Source organism: Chrysemys picta, chromosome 3 (genome assembly GCF_011386835.1).
Source record: "Chrysemys picta bellii isolate R12L10 chromosome 3, ASM1138683v2, whole genome shotgun sequence".
NCBI classification, from domain to species: Eukaryota; Metazoa; Chordata; order Testudines; family Emydidae; genus Chrysemys; species Chrysemys picta.
The window spans coordinates 34,281,622-34,302,645 of record NC_088793.1 but is presented as its reverse complement, the minus strand read 5'-3'; the positions used below and the strand labels follow the sequence as shown (position 1 = coordinate 34,302,645).

Genomic DNA, 21,024 nt, shown 5'->3' with positions numbered 1-21,024 from the left:
ATTAGACTCTATGGTGCTGACTGCTGTGATGCCAAGGCAGAGGAGTGGCCTGACTTAGGTCTCACACTGCTCTGCTCCCCGTGCCTGGCCTTTGGCGTCAGGGAACATCCTCTCAGTTTCTTATGCCTCTTCCTCGGCACTGGGGATGGCGAACAGTGCTGGGAATCTTGCCTGGTGGAAGGAGCGCTCCTCACTGATGCCAAGGTGCTTGGTGCCAAGTCCAACTGGCTCAGAGAAAGGTTTCAGCACTGCCTTTATAAGCAGGAATTTCAACCTGGCCTCCCGATCCTCCTTCATACGAGGCTTAAAGTCTCTGCAAATCTGACAACGATACCTGACATGAGCCTCTCCCAAGCACTTTAGGCAACTAGAGCACGGGTTGCTCAGGGGCATAGCCTTGTTACAGGATGCACAAGGCTTGAAGCCTGGTGACCGAGGCATGCCTTGGCACCAAGTACTGACGAAATTCTGCTAACAAACAGAGAAACACAAACTATACTAACAAAGACTAATTAACTATTTACAACTACTAACTATAAAAATTATCAGAAAAATGACGCCCACTGAGAAAGCTTGCCGTAGCAAGAAGCACAGTTCCAGCGACCGTCATGGATGGTAAAAAGGAACAGAGGAGGTGTGGGGTTGTCTGGGCCCTTTAAACTGGCACTATGAGTGCGTGGGTATGAGAAGGCCCCCAAGCCACCCCAACGGCTACCACCGAGGGAAAAATTTCCGGCAACTGTGCTCAGGGCGTGTACATGTCTACAATGGAATGGACATGTGCAAGCACTTGAAGTTTTGTACTCCATTCTTATGACAAATGTGGTCAGCATGAATATGCTGCAATAGAATGCCCTCCTTCCTTTTAGTGTTTCAAGACTCATCATCCCACAATGCTATAACAAGAGGATTTCTCTTCTCTCATTTCATGTGTGAAGGAAATAGTAAGAAATTTAAAATTAAAATTTGAAGTTGCTGGGTGTTTTTTAGTCCAATTATCTTCATGCCATTAAGATTTCTGAAATAATAGGTACTAAAAAGAAAGTTATTTCTGAAGAGCAGAAATTTTCCACTTATCTGATCTGTTCACCACAAAAATGGTCTTGATTTCAGATGTTGGATACTTAAAGCCTTCAAAAGCTATATAACTATAATGTCAAATAGAGTAATCCCAAAGCACTTATGTACTCTTTGATTGGACAGACACCGTAGCATAAACTAGGGTACTGACATCTATTAACAAGTCTTCCAAATAAAGAAAGGAGGGAAAGAATCAAACTAAAAGTCGTAAAAGAGAAATCAGAGAAAAGTATTTTGTTTCTTTGATGGCTGTAACTCACATGTACTATGCAGTTACTAATCAATTACTAAGCAGAGTACATACTTTTATTCTTCATTGTCAAGAAAAAAAACTTTAATAAGAAATTGTCTGTTTTAGGAAATGCCTTGTAAGTAAAATGTAAAGTCTATTTCAGGAGATATCTTCCAAGGGCAAAAAAACCCCACATGAAATTAAATTACAAATATACTGTACATGCAATCTAAACCAGATCCAGCTAGGTAACTGGACATCTTATGTATCAACTGCATCAGAGCTATAAAGTCTTCATAATCCATGCAAAGCATTCAAAACAGAAACTATACTCATAAGCATAGGAAAGCCTACCTTACAGCCAAGCATCTCTGTGATGGGGTCAATTCTTCTTCTTTTCGAAACATTCCTGTAGAAGAGGGAAGAAATAAGCACTAGTTAACCATTTATTTGCCAGAGATAATGGGGTTTCCTTGTGTCACAGTTCAGGGCAACTGTACCTTTATCCCCCCCTTCTGTGGTCCTTCGAGGGCACCCAATACTCGGCTGCTCAGCCATCCCGTTTTGAAGTGGTGCTGAAACTAGGGGTGCTGCTTGAAGTAGTAAGAACAAACACCACATACATGGTTTCCATTGTTTCCATCATTAGCACTCCCATTATAAAACCTGTTCCAGCACCCCTGCTCTCTTAGGCACAGACTCACATTCCTCTGCCTCCTGACCGGAGGCTGCACAGTTTCCTGCCCACACTGTGATATTCCCAGCAAGCCAGACTGCCTAAACAGGCCAGCATCTGCACTTTGCTTTCTCTCTAAGGGCTATCAACAGCTGTCATTGCCTGCAGTTACAAGTTACCATGCTGCTCTTTCTAAGCGAGCACCTTTATTTTTATTCTTAAGGTGAAAACATTACAGAGTAAACATATTGAAAATTAAAAAACGTATACTAATGCTAATAAGTTTACCAGCGATCACCACCCCTCCCAACTCCAAAAAGGACTCTGGTATGAGTCAGTCCTTCAACCCTCACAATGGGGTTTTTCTGTGGTTACAAGTTCATAACAGCCTTAGCTCAGAATTAGTCAACCTATGTATATGTTAGTCTTTCCTTTATTACAGCTTGAGCTTTTGATCTTGAGACTCTGGGAACAAGTAATCCGTAGACAATGATCCCCTCTTCAGGGTGTACCTTCTAAAGCAGGAGTCTCAAAGTCCTGGCCTGTGGGCCATCTGCAGCCCGAGAACTCCCCACTGCAATCCATGGAGGAGAGATGCATGCAGACACGCTGCCCGATGTCTGCTGCAGGCGCTGCCCCCCGCAGCTCCCATTGGCTGGGGGAGAGGGACAGAGACACCATCACTAGTCACCGGGCAGAGTCAGCCATGGAGGCAGCATCATTAGTTGCCAGGCAGAGTCAGCCATGGAGGCAGCGTCACTTTTTTCCACAATGAATATAAATAAGTCAAAATACTGAACACAACTATCTGATGCACACCTTGCTGCAATCCTGAAGGTTTCAACTGCTCAGTCACTGAGGCCAAACATCAACAAACTGATAGAACTGAAGCGTTGCCAGGTGTCTGGCAAACACTAAAAACTCTCTGGCAGGCAAAGAATTGTATAAAGTTGTATGACAGTTTTATTATTTCTAAGAAATTCTAAATAAAAAATACAATATAAACGTTTTCTTTTCTGAACACCATCTTCAGTGACATTATTGGCCCGTTGGGAGGATTTGAGGACTGGCACTGGCCCTAAGGTAAATTGAGTTTGAAACTCCTGTTCTAAAGGTTGGGTTTTGCATAACTGGAAATGGAGAATTTGCATTCACCTCCCCTTAGAGGTTACCTAAGTAAACCATTTGACGCTATTAGTCCCAAAAGTCCATTCTTGTCCAGCACATTGTTCAGTATAGTCCTTTGAATTTCATATGACTTCCCAGGGTTCACAGCCTCCCTTCTCAAAGGGAAGTTACATACAATCCTGGCTCACAATCATTGAATACAGTGGTTTTCAACGTGTGTGTGTGTGTGTGTGTATGTGTGTGTGTCTCTCTCTCTAAGGAGTCCGCGAAAGGGTGTCATTACCATAGAACAGTGGTCTGTGGATCCCTAGGGGTCCGTAGACTTTGTCTAAGATTTCCAAAGGGGTCTGCACCTCCAAGTGAAATTTTTTAGGGGTCACAAATGAAAAACAGTTGAAAACCACTGATTTAATATAATGGGCCCCATAACATACTTACACTTAATACAATAAGGCCTCCCAAAAATACTGCAGGAAACTGCCACATCTGTCGCTCCTAGGTGATCCAATGTAGTTTCTCAGTTCCTGAAAAATCTTGCTAACCTGAGAGATCAGACCTAAACTGTGCCCAGAGGCCCCAGCCAACTGTGGGGCCTGGAAAAAATCTGATACCGGGTGGTGGAAGCTCGAAGCGCTAGCTGCCTGGCAGGCAGGCAGGGTAGGAGAAGCCCCGATGCCCCGACCCTGCTCCCCAGCAGCAGCACTGGGTGGACAGGATGGGGCAGGGGAAACCCCCGGCAGCAGTGCCAGGTGGGCAGGATGGGGGGAAGCCTCCACTCCCTGGCAGCAGTGCTGGGTGAAGTAGGGGAAGCCCTCGCACTCCGACCCTGCTCCCCAGCAGCAGCGTTGGGTAAGCAGGGTTGGGGAAGTCCCTAGGACCCCCTGACCCAGGCAGAAGCCGCGGGGTGGCGAGGGGAAGCCGTCAGCACCCCCCAACCCTATCAGCAGCTGTGGGGTAGTGGAGGAAGCCCCTAGCGCCCCCAACCCCATCAGAAGCCATGTGGCTCATCCCCAGCAGAAGCCAAGGGGTAGTGGGAGAAGCCCCAGCACTCCAACCCTGGTCCCCTGCAGAAGCGCAGGGGGCGTCAGGGGGAAGTCTCAGTACCCAGACCCCCTCTGCAGCACCAGCACTGAAGGAGCTCTCACTCCCTGTCACGGACTCAGGACTGGAGGATCTCTGACTCCTAGTTGTGGCCGAAGGGCCATGGTGTGGGGACAGAGCTTCTCCAGTCTTGGAGCCCTGGGGGGCTGGGGCAGAAAGGAGCAAATAGGCTGCAGAGGCCGCAATAAGGGCAGAATGGTGGGATCCTGGGTGGAACAGGGGTGGGCCCCAGGGAAGGAGCAAAAAGGGGCTTGACCACAGGCGGAAGGGGTGAGGAGGAGCCCTCCCCACGTGCTCTGGTCCAGGGTCCCAGGAAACCTTAATCCACCACTGCCCTTGCTATGCAGATAATCGGGAGTTTCCTGTAAACTCAAATCCTTACTGTTTGTAAAATATTATACATTATAGTCAGAAAGAAGAGACAGGAGATAACAGTTTTTGTTGTCACTATGGCATTGGCAGCAACAAAAGCAAACAGAACACAGATGTCAGTTGAATAAAATAGCACAGGCATGTATTGTAATCATGAAGTTACTCTTTTGAAAGTGATACTAAGGCATTAACCAAAATGATGTCATTGATACAGCAAAAGTTGCATGAGAGTTGCAAAATAAATTCTAGATCAAGAAGGACTAAAAGAAAGGAAATAATCCCTAGTTTCCAGGAGGAGGAGGTGTCAAATTACTAAAAAATAATCTAGGTTCACTGATTTATTTAAAGCCAAACAAACTGAAATAGAGCAGATGCATTTGAGAAACACAGTCGGGAAAACAGCTGCTACTTTTTGTTGTGAACGAGCTAACATTTATTAAACGGGAACTCATCTTGTCATGATGGTCCATGAACAAAAGAGATGTAATATGTAGTAGACTTGGAAAACAAAACGTAATTTATTAAATTGTCATTATGGTCTTGAATTTTTTTTTTAAAAACCTATATTTTAGAAAGCAAGTGAATGGTCAGCGGGCTACATATAGGATTCCTGGGTTTTAAGACACTCTAAACTAGTGCTAAAGGTATTTTAAGCTTTTGAATGATGTGCTGGAGTCCTTTTACTAAACACAAAGAGTGTTTGCAGTTGGGAAAAGAAGAGGGTGAAGAAAGGCTCAAGACAAACGAAAATAGGAGGGAATTATTTATACCAATTATGGAAAGAAACATTCTTCAGAACTTAAGTTTATGAGAATTAATAATGACTGCCAGAACTATTGCTATAAATATGTCTGATATGGTACTATGTACCACAATTTGAGTGGGCAATTAGTCAAATTTCCAGTAGCTACCAACCAATGTGAACTGTACTATGTTTATTATTTGTTTTATTTTTCCTTGAGCTGTCTCCATAGTTTTTATTGTGCAACTCATCTTTAGAAGATGCCATGATTAGACTGTCCAGAATTGGTAAATATGGCTGTTACCTATATCAATGTCTAATCCATTCTCAAATTTCTATAAACTCTGTGCCTCAATGATGATAGCAATGAGTTCCACAGTTTAACGGGCATTGCATTGTATTGAAAAATATTTGTCTACCAGCTTTTGATCCACTGCCTTTCACTTTCATTGCACATTCCTTTGTATGTTGGAGGTTCCTGTATTATGATAGTAAACAGAAAGGCCTGGTTACACTATGTACACACCACTGGAGTATCTCTGTATCTCTGCACTGGTATTTATCCAACCACCACTCCATAATTAGGGCAACTAAAATGATTAGGGGTTTGGAACGGGTCCCATATGAGGAGAGATTAAAGAGGCTAGGACTTTTCAGCTTGGAAAAAAGGAGACTAAGGGGAGATATGATAGAGGTATATAAAATCATGAATGATGTGAAGAAAGTGAATAAGTAAAAGTTATTTACTTGTTCCCATAATATAATATAGGGGTCACCAAATGAAATTAATGGGCATCAGGTTTAAAACAAATAAAAGGAAGTTCTTCTTCACACAGCGCACAGTCAACCTGTGGAACCCCTTGCCTGAGGAGGTTGTGAAGGCTAGGACTATAACAGGGTTTAAAAGAGATAAATTCATGGAGGTTACATCCATTAATGGCTATTAGCCAGGATGAGTAAGGAATGGTGTCCCTAGCCTCTGTTTGTCTGAGGGTGGAAATGGATGGCAGGAGAGAGATCACTTGATCATTACCTGTTAGGTTCACTCCCTCTGGGGCACCTGGCATTAGCTACTGTCGGTAGACAGGATACTGGGCCGGATGGACCTTTGGTCTGATCCAGTCTGGCCGTTCTTATGTTCTTTCCCATGTGCATTACTTTTTATTTGTCAACAATACATTTCTCTGCTGCTCTACTCCTGTACACCCAGTTTTGTTAGGCCATAGCTATACTGGCAGAAGTCTGTAGTGTAGACATCAGTCAGGGGTATGAAGAGGTGTGATTCTTGACCAACTTAGTCATGTTGGCAAAAACCCCTAGTGGAGATGCAGATATACAGGAAGAACCGCACGTTTAAAATATATTATTAATTATTTGTATTACCATGGCACCTAGAAGCCCTAATCATAGATCGAGACCCCAGTCACAGATCAGGATCCCATTGTGCTTGTCATCGGCGATCCTTGCAGCTCGATTGTCTTCCATAAAATGACCACTGGTTGATCCGCAGGTGGCTAATGAGACTGATCTGGGATCCACAGATCTTGTCACAATTGGGGCAGACATTTCCCAATGGAAAGGGTTGATCTGGATTGTTGAGTTGGACTGAGGCGCGTTCTTTCCGCTTTTCCTGGTTCACCATTTCCTGTTGTCTCCACTGGCTCTCGAAATACTGGGATCCTTGCCACAAGGTCCTTTTCCACTTTGGTTAGTCAAGGGCTTGGGTTTCCCATGAGTTTATGTCAATATTGCACTTCTTCGTGTTGTCATTGAGGGTGTCTTTGAAGCGCTTTTTTTGCTTGATCATCATCTATTGGCCATGGCTCAGTTGTGAGAACATGACTTGCTTTGGGAGTCGATTTTTTGGCATTTAAAGAACATGACCAGCTCAACAGAGTTGGTGGTAGATGATCATAGATTCAATACTAGAGGTTTAGGCTTGGAACAGAACTAGGATGACCAGACAGCAAGTGTGAAAAATCGGGACGGGGGTGAGGGGGAACTATGAGCCTATATAAGAAAAAGACCCAAAAATTGGGACTGTCCCTATAAAATTGTGCCATCTGGTCACCCTAAACAGAACACTGACGTTGGTGTGTCAATCATCCCACTTGATTCGGAAGATCTTGCAGACGTAGCGTTAATTATATTGTTCAAGAACCTTGAGGCATCTACTGTACATAACCCAGGTTTCGGCACTGTACAAGAGAGCAGGGATAACAACGGACTGGTATACAGGAAGCCTGGTTTGATTCTTGATGCCACGATCTTTGAAGACATGTTTTCTCAAGTGTCCGAAAGCTGCACTGGCATATTGAAGGCAGTGTTGAATTTTCTGTGACAGAGCGCTGCTGAGGTAAAATAAGTGCTCAACATTCTCCAGGGTCTCTTTATTGATCTGAATTACAGGAGCTGGATTCTGGTGATCTGGAGCCTGCTGAGAACTTTAGTTTTCTTGTTGTTGAGTATGAGGCCGAGTTGGTTGTAGACCTTAGAGAAAACGTCGACTATTTTTTGAATATCTTCTTCTGAGTGGACACACACGGCAGAGTCATCCACAAGTTGGAGTTAAAAGACCAATTTAGTGATAGTCTTGATCGTTGATAGGAGACAAATGAGGTTGAAGAGCTTGCTGTCCATTCTGTATTGAATGTCAAGTCCGGAGGGGAGCCTGTCAGCCAAGAGAAGGAGGGTGACAGCAAGGAAGATGGAGAAAAGGGTTGGAGCGATGATACAGCCTTGCTTAACTCCTGTCTATAGTAGGAAGGGGTCCATTTCGGTCCATGGCGACCATCACAGACACGTTGTCATGGAGGAGTCAGAGGATGGCAACAAATTTTGGCAGGGCCCAAATGTAAGAATTCTCCACAGAGCCTCACCACTGATGAAGTCGAACGCTTTCATGAAATCGATGAAGGCCAGGTACAGAGGTTGATGTTGCTTGCAGCACTTTTCTTGAAGTTGGCAGGCAGTGAAGTCATAGACCATAACCCCATTGTGCTAGACACCGTGCAAACAGCTTATTTCACTCGTGAGGGTGATTTTATGGCATTGGTCCAAAGCACAGCTTCACCAGTATGGCTGCATCCACACTAAGGAGTGCTTTGCTAATATCCAGGGTTCCCAACTTATAAAAACCTTAATGTCAATGGCATGATAGATGTTTGTTTTCATTTTAGGAGCAGAGAGAGAAAACAATGTTTTTTACATATATTTGATGTATCATATAAAATTATACAGGAAAATGAGAAACATTTTAGCATGATGAAGAATCAACTTTAACCCATGCTAACATTCATCCATCTAGGCAGCTAGCCACCCACATATCCACTCACAGTCTCTCACTCAGCCCAGTGTATTACTTATTCATTTCCAGATTTTGTTACCTATTATTCTCTTAGATCTTACACTCACACCGAAAGAACTTTAATCCTCCATTCTGCCATTTACTTTACATAGGAGATGCTTTTAAAAAAATCAAATGTCTGCCATTTTTTGTAGCCACCTCAGAAGAATGTTTTCATTTTAATATCTCCCTCATAATGGGCCTTTTGGTACAAAAAAGGCAATTGAAATTCATTTATTGAATGTATTGATTGTTTTGTATATTACCGAAATAAGTCATTTCATATAACTCAGGTCTGTGCCACTGTACAAGCCAGATTTCCTATTTTTGTGTTTGTGATGTCAGTCCATTTATACAGTCACAAGCGCACAAAAACCCACCACAGGGTTCATCTAAGACGTCTTCCTCAAGCAGCAAAGAATAAGTATGAATGGGAACACAGTTTCCTAAGGTACTCAAACTTTTAAATAGGGAAGTGTGTCATACCAAAGATGCAACAGAATGAAGCTTAAGATTTAATCATAATGTTCAAAGTTCTATGCTAATTTACAATACATGCAATACTACTGAAGTCAGAGAAGCATAGAATGGGAGCCATGTTAGAATATGCCCCTACAAAATTAGCACACAGAGTCTTCATTTTAAAAGAATGCACACTAGGCGCACAGAAAGTGCAAATATAGATTGTAACAAATGTAGCAATGTTCTTTAATAATTATTAATATGGTCTCTGGCTCTGTCACTGGTGTGATGTTTCTGTACTGTACATGGGAATGGATATTTCACTGTCAGGGTATGACAGGATAGCAGAGCCTAAGTACCTAGGGAAAGAGGCCCTTTCTAATAATCATATAACTTACACTGAAGGGTTGTTCAGAGATAACGCTAGAATGAGTAGCACAGTGGTTGTAACTTGCTGTCCCTGGTGGTGGTGGGGGGAACAATGAAAGCAGTTTGAACAAGATGCGGCAGACTGACAGATCCAGACTGAGAATCCCAAAGAGCTTGTCTTCACTGCAAAAGTAACTTGAGTTATAACTCAAGTCCTGTCGACAAACAAAAACCCTTCAACTCCAGTTCAGTGGTGGTGGTACTTTTAACTCAAGTTGGCTACCTTGAGAGGTGACATAGGCTAAAGCTTGAGCTAACACAATTTGCCATCCACTAATATGGCACTCTAAGGGGGAGTGGCTAGTGCCACTCAAATATTGCCAATCCTCCAATGTCTTCCCACTATTCCTTGGGACCATATTCTCTTGCCATCTACCTATTCTTTATTTCCAATCTGGAAGTCACCTACCAATTCATATAGGTCAATGCAGTGTTTTGAAACTCACATTCACACAGTGCTTCCAAGCTGCACTTGTACTGCTCTAGTACAGAACTCTGCTTGATTGGAATATGGCCAGGAAGACATATCCCCAGGATACTACCAGATGGCCATAGCCTGACACCTTGGTTCCGGGTGGTAAGGAACAGGATTTCAAGACAAAAACCCAGAATTCAAAGTTCTATCATGACGACTTCTCCAAGAAGCTGGGAAAGAAATAGGAGGCTCTGGATTCATTAGGAGAAGCTGGTTCTGTTCTGATAACTTAAAAGAAAAGCCTATCTAACTTATATTGTAGTGAAGCATCAGATCAGATGAGAGTTAACATTACTTGTTTTAAAATCCTTTTCCCTCTAGTGCTTTTCCCAACTACTACATATAAATAGGTTTCAGAGTAGCAGCCGTGTTAGTCTGTATCCGCAAAAAGAAGAACAGGAGTACTTGTGGCACCTTAGAGACTAACAAATTTATTAGAGCATAAGCTTTCGTGGACTACAGCCCACTTCTTCGGATGCATATGCATCCGAAGTGGGCTGTAGTCCACGAAAGCTTATGCTCTAATACATTTGTTAGTCTCTAAGGTGCCACAAGTACTCCTGTTCTTCTTTTTACATAAAAATACTTTGTTTAAAGAAAGTTATTGGCCAATATCACTGGTCACAGGTCCCTACAGGGAGGAAGTGCAGGTGGCCAAAATCCAGTTGCATCTGCAGGGTGATAAGTGTCACATACCAGGTGCAAACTAATGAGGAGCTGTGTCACCCCTGCCCTGAAACCTTGCTGCGGTAGCCACGAGCCTGGACTGCTCACAAACAGCCTCCCGCATGTAAGTCACTCCCAACTTTGTCTGTGTGTGCTGCAGCCAGCCAGCCACACCTGGATTCTTACCAGCTTTAAAGACTACCTCAGAATCACCCCAACACACTCCCAATCCCAGATTTTCCCTCAGAAACTTGGACAGCACAACTATACTGAGTCTGTTATTCCTTTAAGGGAATAATATGCACATAACTTGCTACTCCAAATGGAGTTACGGAGACACTTCATCTTGAATACACTGGATTCGATAAAACCATAAAACAAGTTTAACAATAAAATGCTTACTGATGCCTAACTTAAACTACATTAGATTCATAGCAAAGTTTTCTCACCACGTGCTTTCAGCAGTTTTAATGACCAAACTCTTTAGGTCAGGAGGATTTCTCCGAAGAGTCCCAAAGGCTGTTTCCTTTGTCTCTTCAGGCATAGTGAATGTGATGGATGAGGGTGGGGCAGGTACCTGGGGCGTTTGTCCCTCCCTTTTATAGTTCCAGTCCCACTCTTGAAAAACATTTCCAGCTGAGACACAGGAGACAGAAAGTCTATGTGAAAGGATATTCCCTGTTTTTTTCACCTGTTTGAATTTCCTTTGCCCCCCCACCCCACCCCAGCCCCGCCGCTTTATGACTCTGTTTAGTGCTTAAATGCAAAGTAAGGCAAGCACAAATTCCTTCCTCTGTTTAGGACAGACCTGACTTCAGCCTGGGCAGGGCTGTGGGTTTGGAACTTGCATTAACATCATCGTACAGGGGAAGTGTTGCCACACATATTCAATCAGGACAATACTGGCTAGCAAAGTATGAGTTTTCAAATTATACCTTACAAGGCATACCTTATTATACATACATACATTATTACAAAAGTGTGTAGGGTATATTCTGCCACAATAAGCAGTTGATAAATAGTACTCAATAGTGTACAGGTCCCAATATAAGAGCAGAAGAATCACAACATTTCACCTGAGACCAGAAAGGGGACAAAGGTACAGCTAGCCCCATAATTGTGACACATATTCACCAGATATTTCTACATTACTTATTTAACTGCAAATAACTGTACACCTTAATGAACACTCAGTCAGAAGTTTTTATGCTCGCCATCACACTTAATCAGCACCCCCTGTTTATTGTATAATGTACCCCCTGTTTATTGTATTATGTACCCCACCAACTAACCACCACCCTCTCTGATCTATTGTACATACTTTGAATAGAGCTCAACTTCTCTTTTCCCCTATAAAAACATGGTATTGAAAGAAAGTTTAGTGAGTTGAGATATTCTGTGTCATATCTCAGCCTGGAGCAAATGTTTGACTATTTTATAAAGTGTGACAAGCTAATCTCTACACACCAGTGCAAACACGATACTGCTACAGTGGGGACCATTTAAAAATTTTACCTTTGCTGTTTTGAGCAAAGAGAGGCCAAAAACAGAGTGAGAGAAAGTCACTGACAGAGTGACACAGCAGGGTTTAAGATGCAGGGGAATTCCAGTGAATATCTTAACTTGAATTGTCTAAAACGAATCTGTGGAATTATGGAATTCAAAATGTAATCTTTAAAATAGATATTTTAAAAAGGTACTGACTCGTTGTTAGGGCTGTAATAGATGTAAGACTAGTGTGACAGACCCAGACCAGTGGGGTACAGGAGTCTGGTAGAGGGCAAATATACTGGTCACTGGATGAGTAGTTTTCTGTTCCCTGAGTGACCAGAGAAGGGGCTGCACTAGAGTAATCAGGAACCTGCTAGAACCAGTTAAGGCAGGCAGGCTAATTAGGACACCTGGAGCCAATTAAGAAGAAGCTGATAGAATCAATTAAGGTAGGCTAATCAAGGCACCTGGGTTTTAAAAGGAGCTCACTTCAGTTTGTGGTGCGAGTGTGAGGAGCTGGGAGCAAGAGGTGCAAGGAGCTGAGAGTGAATGCTGCTGGAGGACTGAGGAGCACAAGCATTATCAGACACCAGGAGGAAGGTCCTGTGGTGAGAATAAGGAAGGTGTTTGGAGGAGGCCATGGGGAAGTAGCCCAGGGAGTTGTAGCTGTCATGCAGCTGTTAATGAAGGCACTATGGACAGCTTCAGTCCACAGGGCCCTGGGCTGGAACCTGGAGTAGAGGGCGGGCCCGGGTTCCCCGCAAACCTCCCAATTGACCTGGACTGTGGGTTCTTCCAGAGGGGAAGGTCTCTGGGCTGTTCCCCAACCCACATGGTGAATCTCTGAGGCAAGAAAATCCGCCAATAAACACAGGACCCACCAAGATAGAGGAGGAACTTTGTCACACTAGTTTACACAATCATCTCTTTGAATTAATCTCTGAAATCTGAGAGACTTTGAAGTGAAATAGTCATAGGTGTGACAGCAGTTAGAACTGAGTGAATGGGAGGGGCAAAGTCCTTGTGCTTTACACTGATAAGGTATAAATACAGAACTAACTGGAGATAGGCCCAGTCAGTCATTGGCATTCTTTCCTCTCCCTCCTACATTGTCAACATTAGCTGTGTTCAACATAGATTGCAAGATACTTAGAGTAGAGGCCCATCCTTATGCACGTAAAGAGACATGCGAATCTAGGGGGTTGAAGCAATAACATTTAATTCCTGTAGCCTGATATTCTACAATTCAATAAAATAAAATAAAATGGAGCCAGACAACAAAGACTGGAGGACACCATTATAGACAGTTGGAAAATTTGACTTATAATTTACAAAACAAACCCCAATTATTTTACAACAAATGCATTTATTTAAAAATCCTCTCACTGGATTAGTCTCATGAGATATACATCACATTTTCATGAGTTTTCCCAAGGGGAAACAATCACAGAGCTTATTCAAGCATACTTCAGTGCTATACAAAAAATACAATGCACAACAGCTGAAATAACAGAGGATTGTCTAGCCACAATTTCAGTTCATTTTACACAAACAAGGCTTTTAAAAACAGTGGATCAGAAGTTTCTTAAATTGTTTCAATGGAACAGGTAAGTTTCTTAAACCTGTTTCAATGGAACAAGTAGCTTACCCCAGCCGCTTGTGGCTATAATCCCAGAAGTCATCCTTTCAATATTTAATCTTGTCTCTAAGCATTTTAAAATTGATTAAAGTCGTTTTTGTAGAAGGCACATTGTCAGTCTTTTTCATGGTCCACACTATCATTCTTACTTCTCAAAGGCCTTGGCTACACTTACCCGGTAGTTCGACGGCTGGAAATCGAACTTCTGGGTTCGACTTATCGCGTCTAGTCTGGACGTGATAAGTCGAACCCGGAAGTGCTCGCCGTCGACTGCGGTACTCCAGCTCGCCGAGAGGAGTACCGCGGAGTCGACGGGGGAGCCTGCCTGCCGAGTGTGGACCAAGGTAAGTTCGAACTAATTCGAACTAAGGTACTTCGAACTTCAGCTACGTTATTCACGTAGCTGAAGTTGCGTACCTTAGTTCGAATTAGGGGGGTAGTGTAGACCAAGCCAAAGTGACCAAGAAATCAAACTAGCTCATAAAATAACCTGATACCAATCATTTCTTTCAGTCCCACCCTTAAGACTCACTTCTATATATTGTCACACACTGGGACAATTTACCTCCTGTCAACTTTTCTCTAGCCATTTAAGACATATATACAACTATGAAGCTTCTTTGTTCATGCCTAAACATGTTTGTAATATACAATTGACATATTATAGTTCTGTTCATATTATATCCAATAAACATTAAAATTCACAGTCTTATACAAGATAAATTAAACATAGCAAAGAACAAATTTAGGAAAAGAAGAAAAAAGTATTGTCTTTCTTCTCTACTCATTCCCTTTTTAGTAAAAGTGGTATTTATGTCATGTAAAGTCACAGCAACTAGTACCTGTTCTACCAATTTGTGAATCCAATGCTGATCTCTGAATTTGGAGATTCTGTTTTGCTAACTCATTAGAGATTCATGCCCCAGCCCAAAAGAGGCGGAGAGGATGGCAGGCCAATCTTTTGGTGACATGTGGTATCTTCTGAACAATAAGACTTGTTTTCAGAGCTTGCATTCTGTGCAAGCTCCCCCCCCCCCCAAAAAAAAAAAGTGTAGTGGGATAATAAAATTCACAGCACAAACTCATGGTTTAATTTTCTGAAAAAATAAACTGAAGGGAAATTATAAAAAATACACTGTGAAGAATTAAAGTTAAAAAAATGCAGTTCAAAAAGTCTTACCATCATGAATCTCATAAGCCAGACTAGTGATCTTCTGTGTAATTATCATCATGGGGCTGTAACAAGGGAAAAAAATACAGATATTTTAAATAAGAATATCCATGTTTTAATTTCACATTTAAAATTGGGAATAGGTTAAACTAGCAATCCCCACTGGAAGAGGACAAAATGTCTAACCGCTGAAGCTTAGATCTTGGTCTTATGTTTACACAGCGAGGAGAAAATATTCCTTACATACAGCAGGTCAGTCCACCGAAGAGCCAAGATCTATAACTGTCCAGGATTTAAGCAGTTTGGTAAAGCAATGCATACATTTTGCTGAATTGGGTCCTAAATGTTTAAATAAATAAGAGAAAATTTCCAGAAATTTAACTGAAGAAAATATAAATTCATGGTGTGTGTGTGTGTATGTTATTTATTTATTTTAAGGGGGAGGAGTAAGGGGCGAAGGGCACAGAAGACTATTTCTTTGTTATAAATCAGCAACAGCAGCAGTATGCATAAGACAAGAGCAATCCCTGAAGTGAATATAAGGCTATAACCCACTTAAGAAGCTCAGCTGAAATCAAAACCCAGGGCAGCAAATCTCAAGAATTAATTTGGGCACATATTCACAACAAAAACATCTTTTTTAATAATATGTAACTAACTTTGAAAAATTGAAGTAATTTATTTGGATGTAATAAAAAAGTAACAAGATATGAAGCAGAGAACTATTTATTTTGACTATCTAAGGATATCTTTGTACATTTAATTTTTCTGTATAAAGATTTTACTGTAAATACATAATATTGACTAGTTGTAAAGCTTTTCCTCCCATATTCGAAAGAAAATACAAGCAGCTGGAACTTTTAACTTAATAAACCACCTTTCATTTGTATGGGTGTCTAATGTTTAGAAAATTATTACCAAAAGGCAGACGTATGTATTAATATACATACCTCTCAGTTTACAACAGCTAGTTCTAAACTTTCACAGATGATCACATTACTAAAGAAGTTTGCTATAGTTCATGCTGATGTGATTTCTGAAGTCACATTGCAGGCATGTGACAAACTATGCTGTTCTTGACCTTATCCTTACAATTTTTTTTGTTTGTTTTTACTTTGCTTATTTATCCTTTTATTTATTCCAAGACAAAAATACTACATTGATATAGAGTTACAGTTGAAAGTACAGATTGATAATTTAGGGTATGTCCACACTGCAGTTCAAGGTGTAACTGCAGCATTAGTACACATGTCCACACTAGCTTTACTCACATTAGCACAACCAAAAATAGCAGTGTAGCAGCACAGGCTTCCGCAAACACACCTCGGACTGCAGTGCAGACATACCGTTACAGGTTTAAAAAAGCAAGTTACAGAGATGTTGCAGTTGTCACTAAACCAAACATTACAAACTGAGGAAATTCAGAGTTAAAGCACTACTCGTGATTATTCCTTCTCTATTTATATACTTGAATGATTTGACTTTTAGCTGTTATATGCCCAGGAATGCCCTTCCAAAGAGCAGTAGGAATGTGAAGTTAGCTGCTGCTTAGGTCATGATGACTTAAGATTTAATATACAGTCACAATCTTAGTAATACAGTAACCTACTCAGCTTCTACATTATGGCCAGATTATAGTATTATTGCAAGACTGCTTCTTTGGAAACTAACTCAACAGTTTCTATATGATATACTGGTCCCTTCTCTGCCTTAAATTGGATGACTCTAGCAGTAGCCCCCTACAAAAGCTCCATAGATATATCACTAGATCCCATTCTTGATCATCTTTTTATTTCTACTTCCCCTCATAATGATTAACATTTCAATCAGTCTTCTACTAAGAATTCTTTCAGCCATGTCTTGCCAAATACAAGTCCCTCTCACTCTCATCTTCTGTGATACCTACAGCCATTGATCTGGCAGAAGATTCTATGCAAAACAGACACCAACAGGATATCACAGATCTGATAAGGAGGAAGAACGCTGTAAAAACCTCAATCTTTCCCCCCAAGAAACAGTCTTTGTCTTTGCCACTCTCAACGCTGAGACAGATCTTTTGCTTTAGCACCCCAAAATCTTATTTCTCAGTCTGTAAAATTCGCACGACAGAGCACCGAGACACTCACTGGTGAACAAGGGGTCTCAATTCAGTTTCCACAAATACTCATGGACGTTCTATAAATTGGTTACTTAAGAGGAGGATGCCTTTGAGAAGATCAGGCTCCACATCCAGAATCATTGGATTAGGGTCAACCCCAAGCTGCAAAGTTTTGTTTCCTGTCCTGCTTATGATAACGTCTTTTCATTTTTTGTTTTAGTACTATTTCTTGAAATAAAAGACATGCTATCTACCTCTGTGTTTTTCTGATGGAAAATTCCACCAACTTACAAGTTCCCAGAAAACATATGTTGAACTATATAAGTTTGTGACTCTGGTAAAACTCAGTAAAATGTTGAGTTTGAAATCAATGTGCTTCAAATTCCAACAGTTATCATAGCAGAATACAGGATACAACATTTCATATACTACTGGAAGCTCTTGATAAGTTTTCACATTTTAATCAGAAGCTACTGTAAATAAATCAAATTATGCCAAAAAATGCTTGTCACTTTTTCAGATTCCACTAGTATTCCCAAACCAGTACTCTATGGATTTGATCCTAAACCCATTGACTTCCATGGGAGGCTTTCATTGAATTCAATGAGCTTTGGATGAGCACTTATATACCCGAAGGAAGTTATTTATACATGGTGGGCAAATGGCACTATTTGAACAATTTAGTATAAATTCTATATTTCCTGACAGAATTTTTTAATATTAATACACTGTGTGCTCCCTTTTGCTTTCTGACTTCAAATCCAGAAGTCTGGGAAGAAAAATAGCATAATAAATAATATCAACTAGCTCTTGTATAGTGCTTTTCAGCAGTACATCTCAAAGCAATTAAAGGAGGCCAGTGTCCTAATCCCAATTCTCAGATGGGGAAACTGAGTCACGCAGCAGGAAAGTGGCTTGCTCAAGGTCACCCAAGAGGCTACCAACAGAACCAGGAGCAGAACCCACATCTCCTGAGTCCCAATCCAGGGCTCCACTAGGGAATATGGCCTTCAATGCTATTGACTTCTAAACTTTCACTTTTAAGTTAAATTAGTATCTAAATACTGTTGAATTAGTGCTTTTTAAATTTGTGCCTTGCAAAACTAGATTTGCTGTAAAACCACTTATTGGATTTTTTTGCTGCCCAAAATATTGCAGGTAGTGACAGAAACTTAGTAACTGAAATTCAAGTTGTTCTATCATCCAACAATTTACTATCAGAATAAATACAGTATTACATTAGACAAGCTCTACTATATGTTGTTGGGGTGTGGGGGAAATGGAGTATATAATTTTTTCTTACCCAGAAAAATCAGCAGAATATTGTCCATAATCAAAGATATAGACTCTAGTAATTTGGCACATAGTGAGGTATCCCAAAGCAAAAACAAAGCAATATCTGAAAAGGAAAAACAATTATATTTTATTTAGTTACTCCAAAAGGGCTATCAATCAATGAAAACATATTGCTCCAAAGTTCCAAGTCACTAGCAGTTTGTGTTTGGACTAAAAACATTTTATCTATTATGGCAGGGCAGTTAAGTAGATTAATTTTTCATACATTTTTGGCAAGTATTACACAATTTCAAGTTTTAATGCACCCAAATTCTATATATAGTCCCACAATACCATTAAAAAATTGCTATCCTAGGACAAACATTGGTTCATTTTCCATAGGTGTGAAAAACATACCACAGAAAGCATCTATTGTGGCAATTTATTCAGAGTGTGTGTACATTCATATACATACATGCAACCATAATTCAAACTGCTGTTATAAAATCTGCAAGTGCTATAACAATGGAAAGAATCCAGTCAACAACATTTATCCTTTTCATCTCCCTTAAAGTTTAACAACAAAAATTGATACACAAATATTCTGTTAACTCACATATTAAACTCCTCAGTGAGACAGAACAAGGAGTAATGGTCTCAAGTTGCAGTTGGGGAGGTTTAGGTTGGATATTAGGAAAAACTTTTTCACTAGGAGGGTGGTGAAGCACTGGAATGGGTTACCTAGGGAGGTGGTGGAATCTCCTTCCTTAGAGGTTTTTAAGGTCAGGCTTGAGAAAGCCGTGGGTGGGATGATTTAGTTGGGAATTGGTCCTGCTTTGAGCAGGGGGTTGGACCAGATGACCTCCTGAGGTCCCTTCCAACCCTGATATTCTATGATTCTATGATTCCTTGATTCTACTACACTCAAAATCTGAGCACTGAACATCCACTGCAGCTGTTCTCGCAGGGAATAGAACTGGCAATTAACTTCTGTTTTAAACAAGCACATTAGTGCATTTATTGAAAAACAGTGCATTTATGTCTCAAATTAGAATTGAGATATAAGAAACCATAGATGTATAACAAACACATTTTACACAAATGTTGACACATTGTATGCAGTGGCATTGGAACAATTTTTATAGTAGGGTTGGGGAGGAGCTGCACAGTGATCTCCCACCTCTCTGCAGCATGGCCTGTGCTCCCTAATGCCATGCTGGAGTCTCCACATTTATTTGAAAAATAAAATTTGCAGAATTTTAAAATATTGTGCTCAGAATTTTAATTTTTTTAGCGCAGAATTTTAATTTTTTTGGTGGAGAATGCCCTCAGGAGTACCACCAACAGCTTACAATCTTAAACCTTGATGCTTCAAACACTTAAGAATATATTTCACTACCATGAGTAGTCCCATTGTTACAATGGAACTAATCACAGTAGTAAAGTTAAGCATGCACATAAATGTTTGCAAGATCAAGGCTGTAGGCTGTGACACAGGTTCTGGATAGACATAGAGGTCTGGGGATGAGGGGTTTGGTGTGCAGGAGGGTGCTCCAGGCTGAGACCAAGGGGTTCGGAGGGCAGGAGGGGGATCAGGGCTGGGGCAGGGGGTTGGGGCATGGGAGGAGGTCAGGGGTGCAGGCTCTGGACGGCGCTTATCTCAAGCAGCTCCCAGAAGCAATGGCATACCCCCCTCTGGCTCCTACACGGAGGCGCAGCCAGGTGGCTCTGCGCACTGCCCCGTCCCCTCTCCAGCTCTTCCATGGAGGCGCAGTGCTGGCCAGGCAGCTCTGCGCACTGACCCATCTGCAAGCGCTGCCCCTGCAGCTCCCATTGGCTATGGTTCCACGGGGGCAGCGCTTTGGGCTGGGGCAGCATGCAAAGCCCCCTCGCTGTCCCTACATGTAGGAGCTGGACATGCCGCTGCTTCCGGGAGCCGCGCAGAGCCACGGCATGCATGGAGCCAGGCAAGCCCCTGACCCTGCTCCCCGGCAGAGGCTCAAGGGCCAGATTAAAACGTCTGATGGGCTGGATGCAGCCCGCGGGCCATCGTTTGCCCACCCCTGAACTAAGATAATAAATGGTATGAAGAGACCAGTTAATTGACTTAAAACAAATAGGTAACAACATGACAGAAGTATTTAAACCATATATAGATTTTTATAAAATTAAGCACTATCTAGTATTTAAGGCTGGCTGCATATACCAAAATTTAAACATATGTCACGTAGTTAAGAGGAAGCATATTGTAGCTAATGATTTTAGTTTATCCATTTATTGTGTGATGTTATAATTAATCAATATGTTATGACATATATATTCATTGGTTGTTAATTAAAGTTGATTTATAGGATTATAAAAGAATAAGATTGATCTATATTTAGAGGAATTATGTAGTAGATATGAGTAAGACAAGCTGAAACACAAGAAACTGTGGGCTGAGGCCTGCAAGACTTTAGCTTAGCTATTTTAGACCTTGGAGACAAGAAATGATGGCGTAAGTTAATGACCGAGAAATAACCCGAAAAATTATGGGAAAAGAAGTACCAACTGGTAATATCGTGAAAATGTAGCTGGGAAAGTTAAATTTAAATTATAAAATGCTGCAACAACAAATCTTGTCTCTAACATGTGCCTTAAG

The 21,024-nt window shown here is 41.4% G+C and overlaps 1 protein-coding gene across 11 annotated transcripts in view; it reads right to left on the bottom strand.

Annotated features, from left to right (window-relative positions):
* MBOAT2 (membrane bound O-acyltransferase domain containing 2) overlaps window positions 1-21,024 on the bottom strand; it is a 170,867-nt gene that overhangs the window by 43,826 nt on the left and 106,017 nt on the right. For 7 of the 11 annotated variants that reach the window (XM_008179900.4, XM_065590142.1, XM_042848730.2 and 4 more), the window contains 3 exons: window positions 18,412-18,507; window positions 15,020-15,075; window positions 1,667-1,721 (listed from right to left, as the gene is read on the bottom strand). In XM_008179900.4, the coding sequence (XP_008178122.2) occupies window positions 1,667-1,721; window positions 15,020-15,075; window positions 18,412-18,507 (207 nt within the window). Of the gene's footprint in view, window positions 1-1,666; window positions 1,722-2,500; window positions 3,316-11,158; window positions 12,287-15,019; window positions 15,076-18,411; window positions 18,508-21,024 lie in introns of those variants that run through there. The other 4 variants (XM_042848728.2, XM_065590144.1, XM_065590146.1 and 1 more) reach the window with 3 other exon arrangements.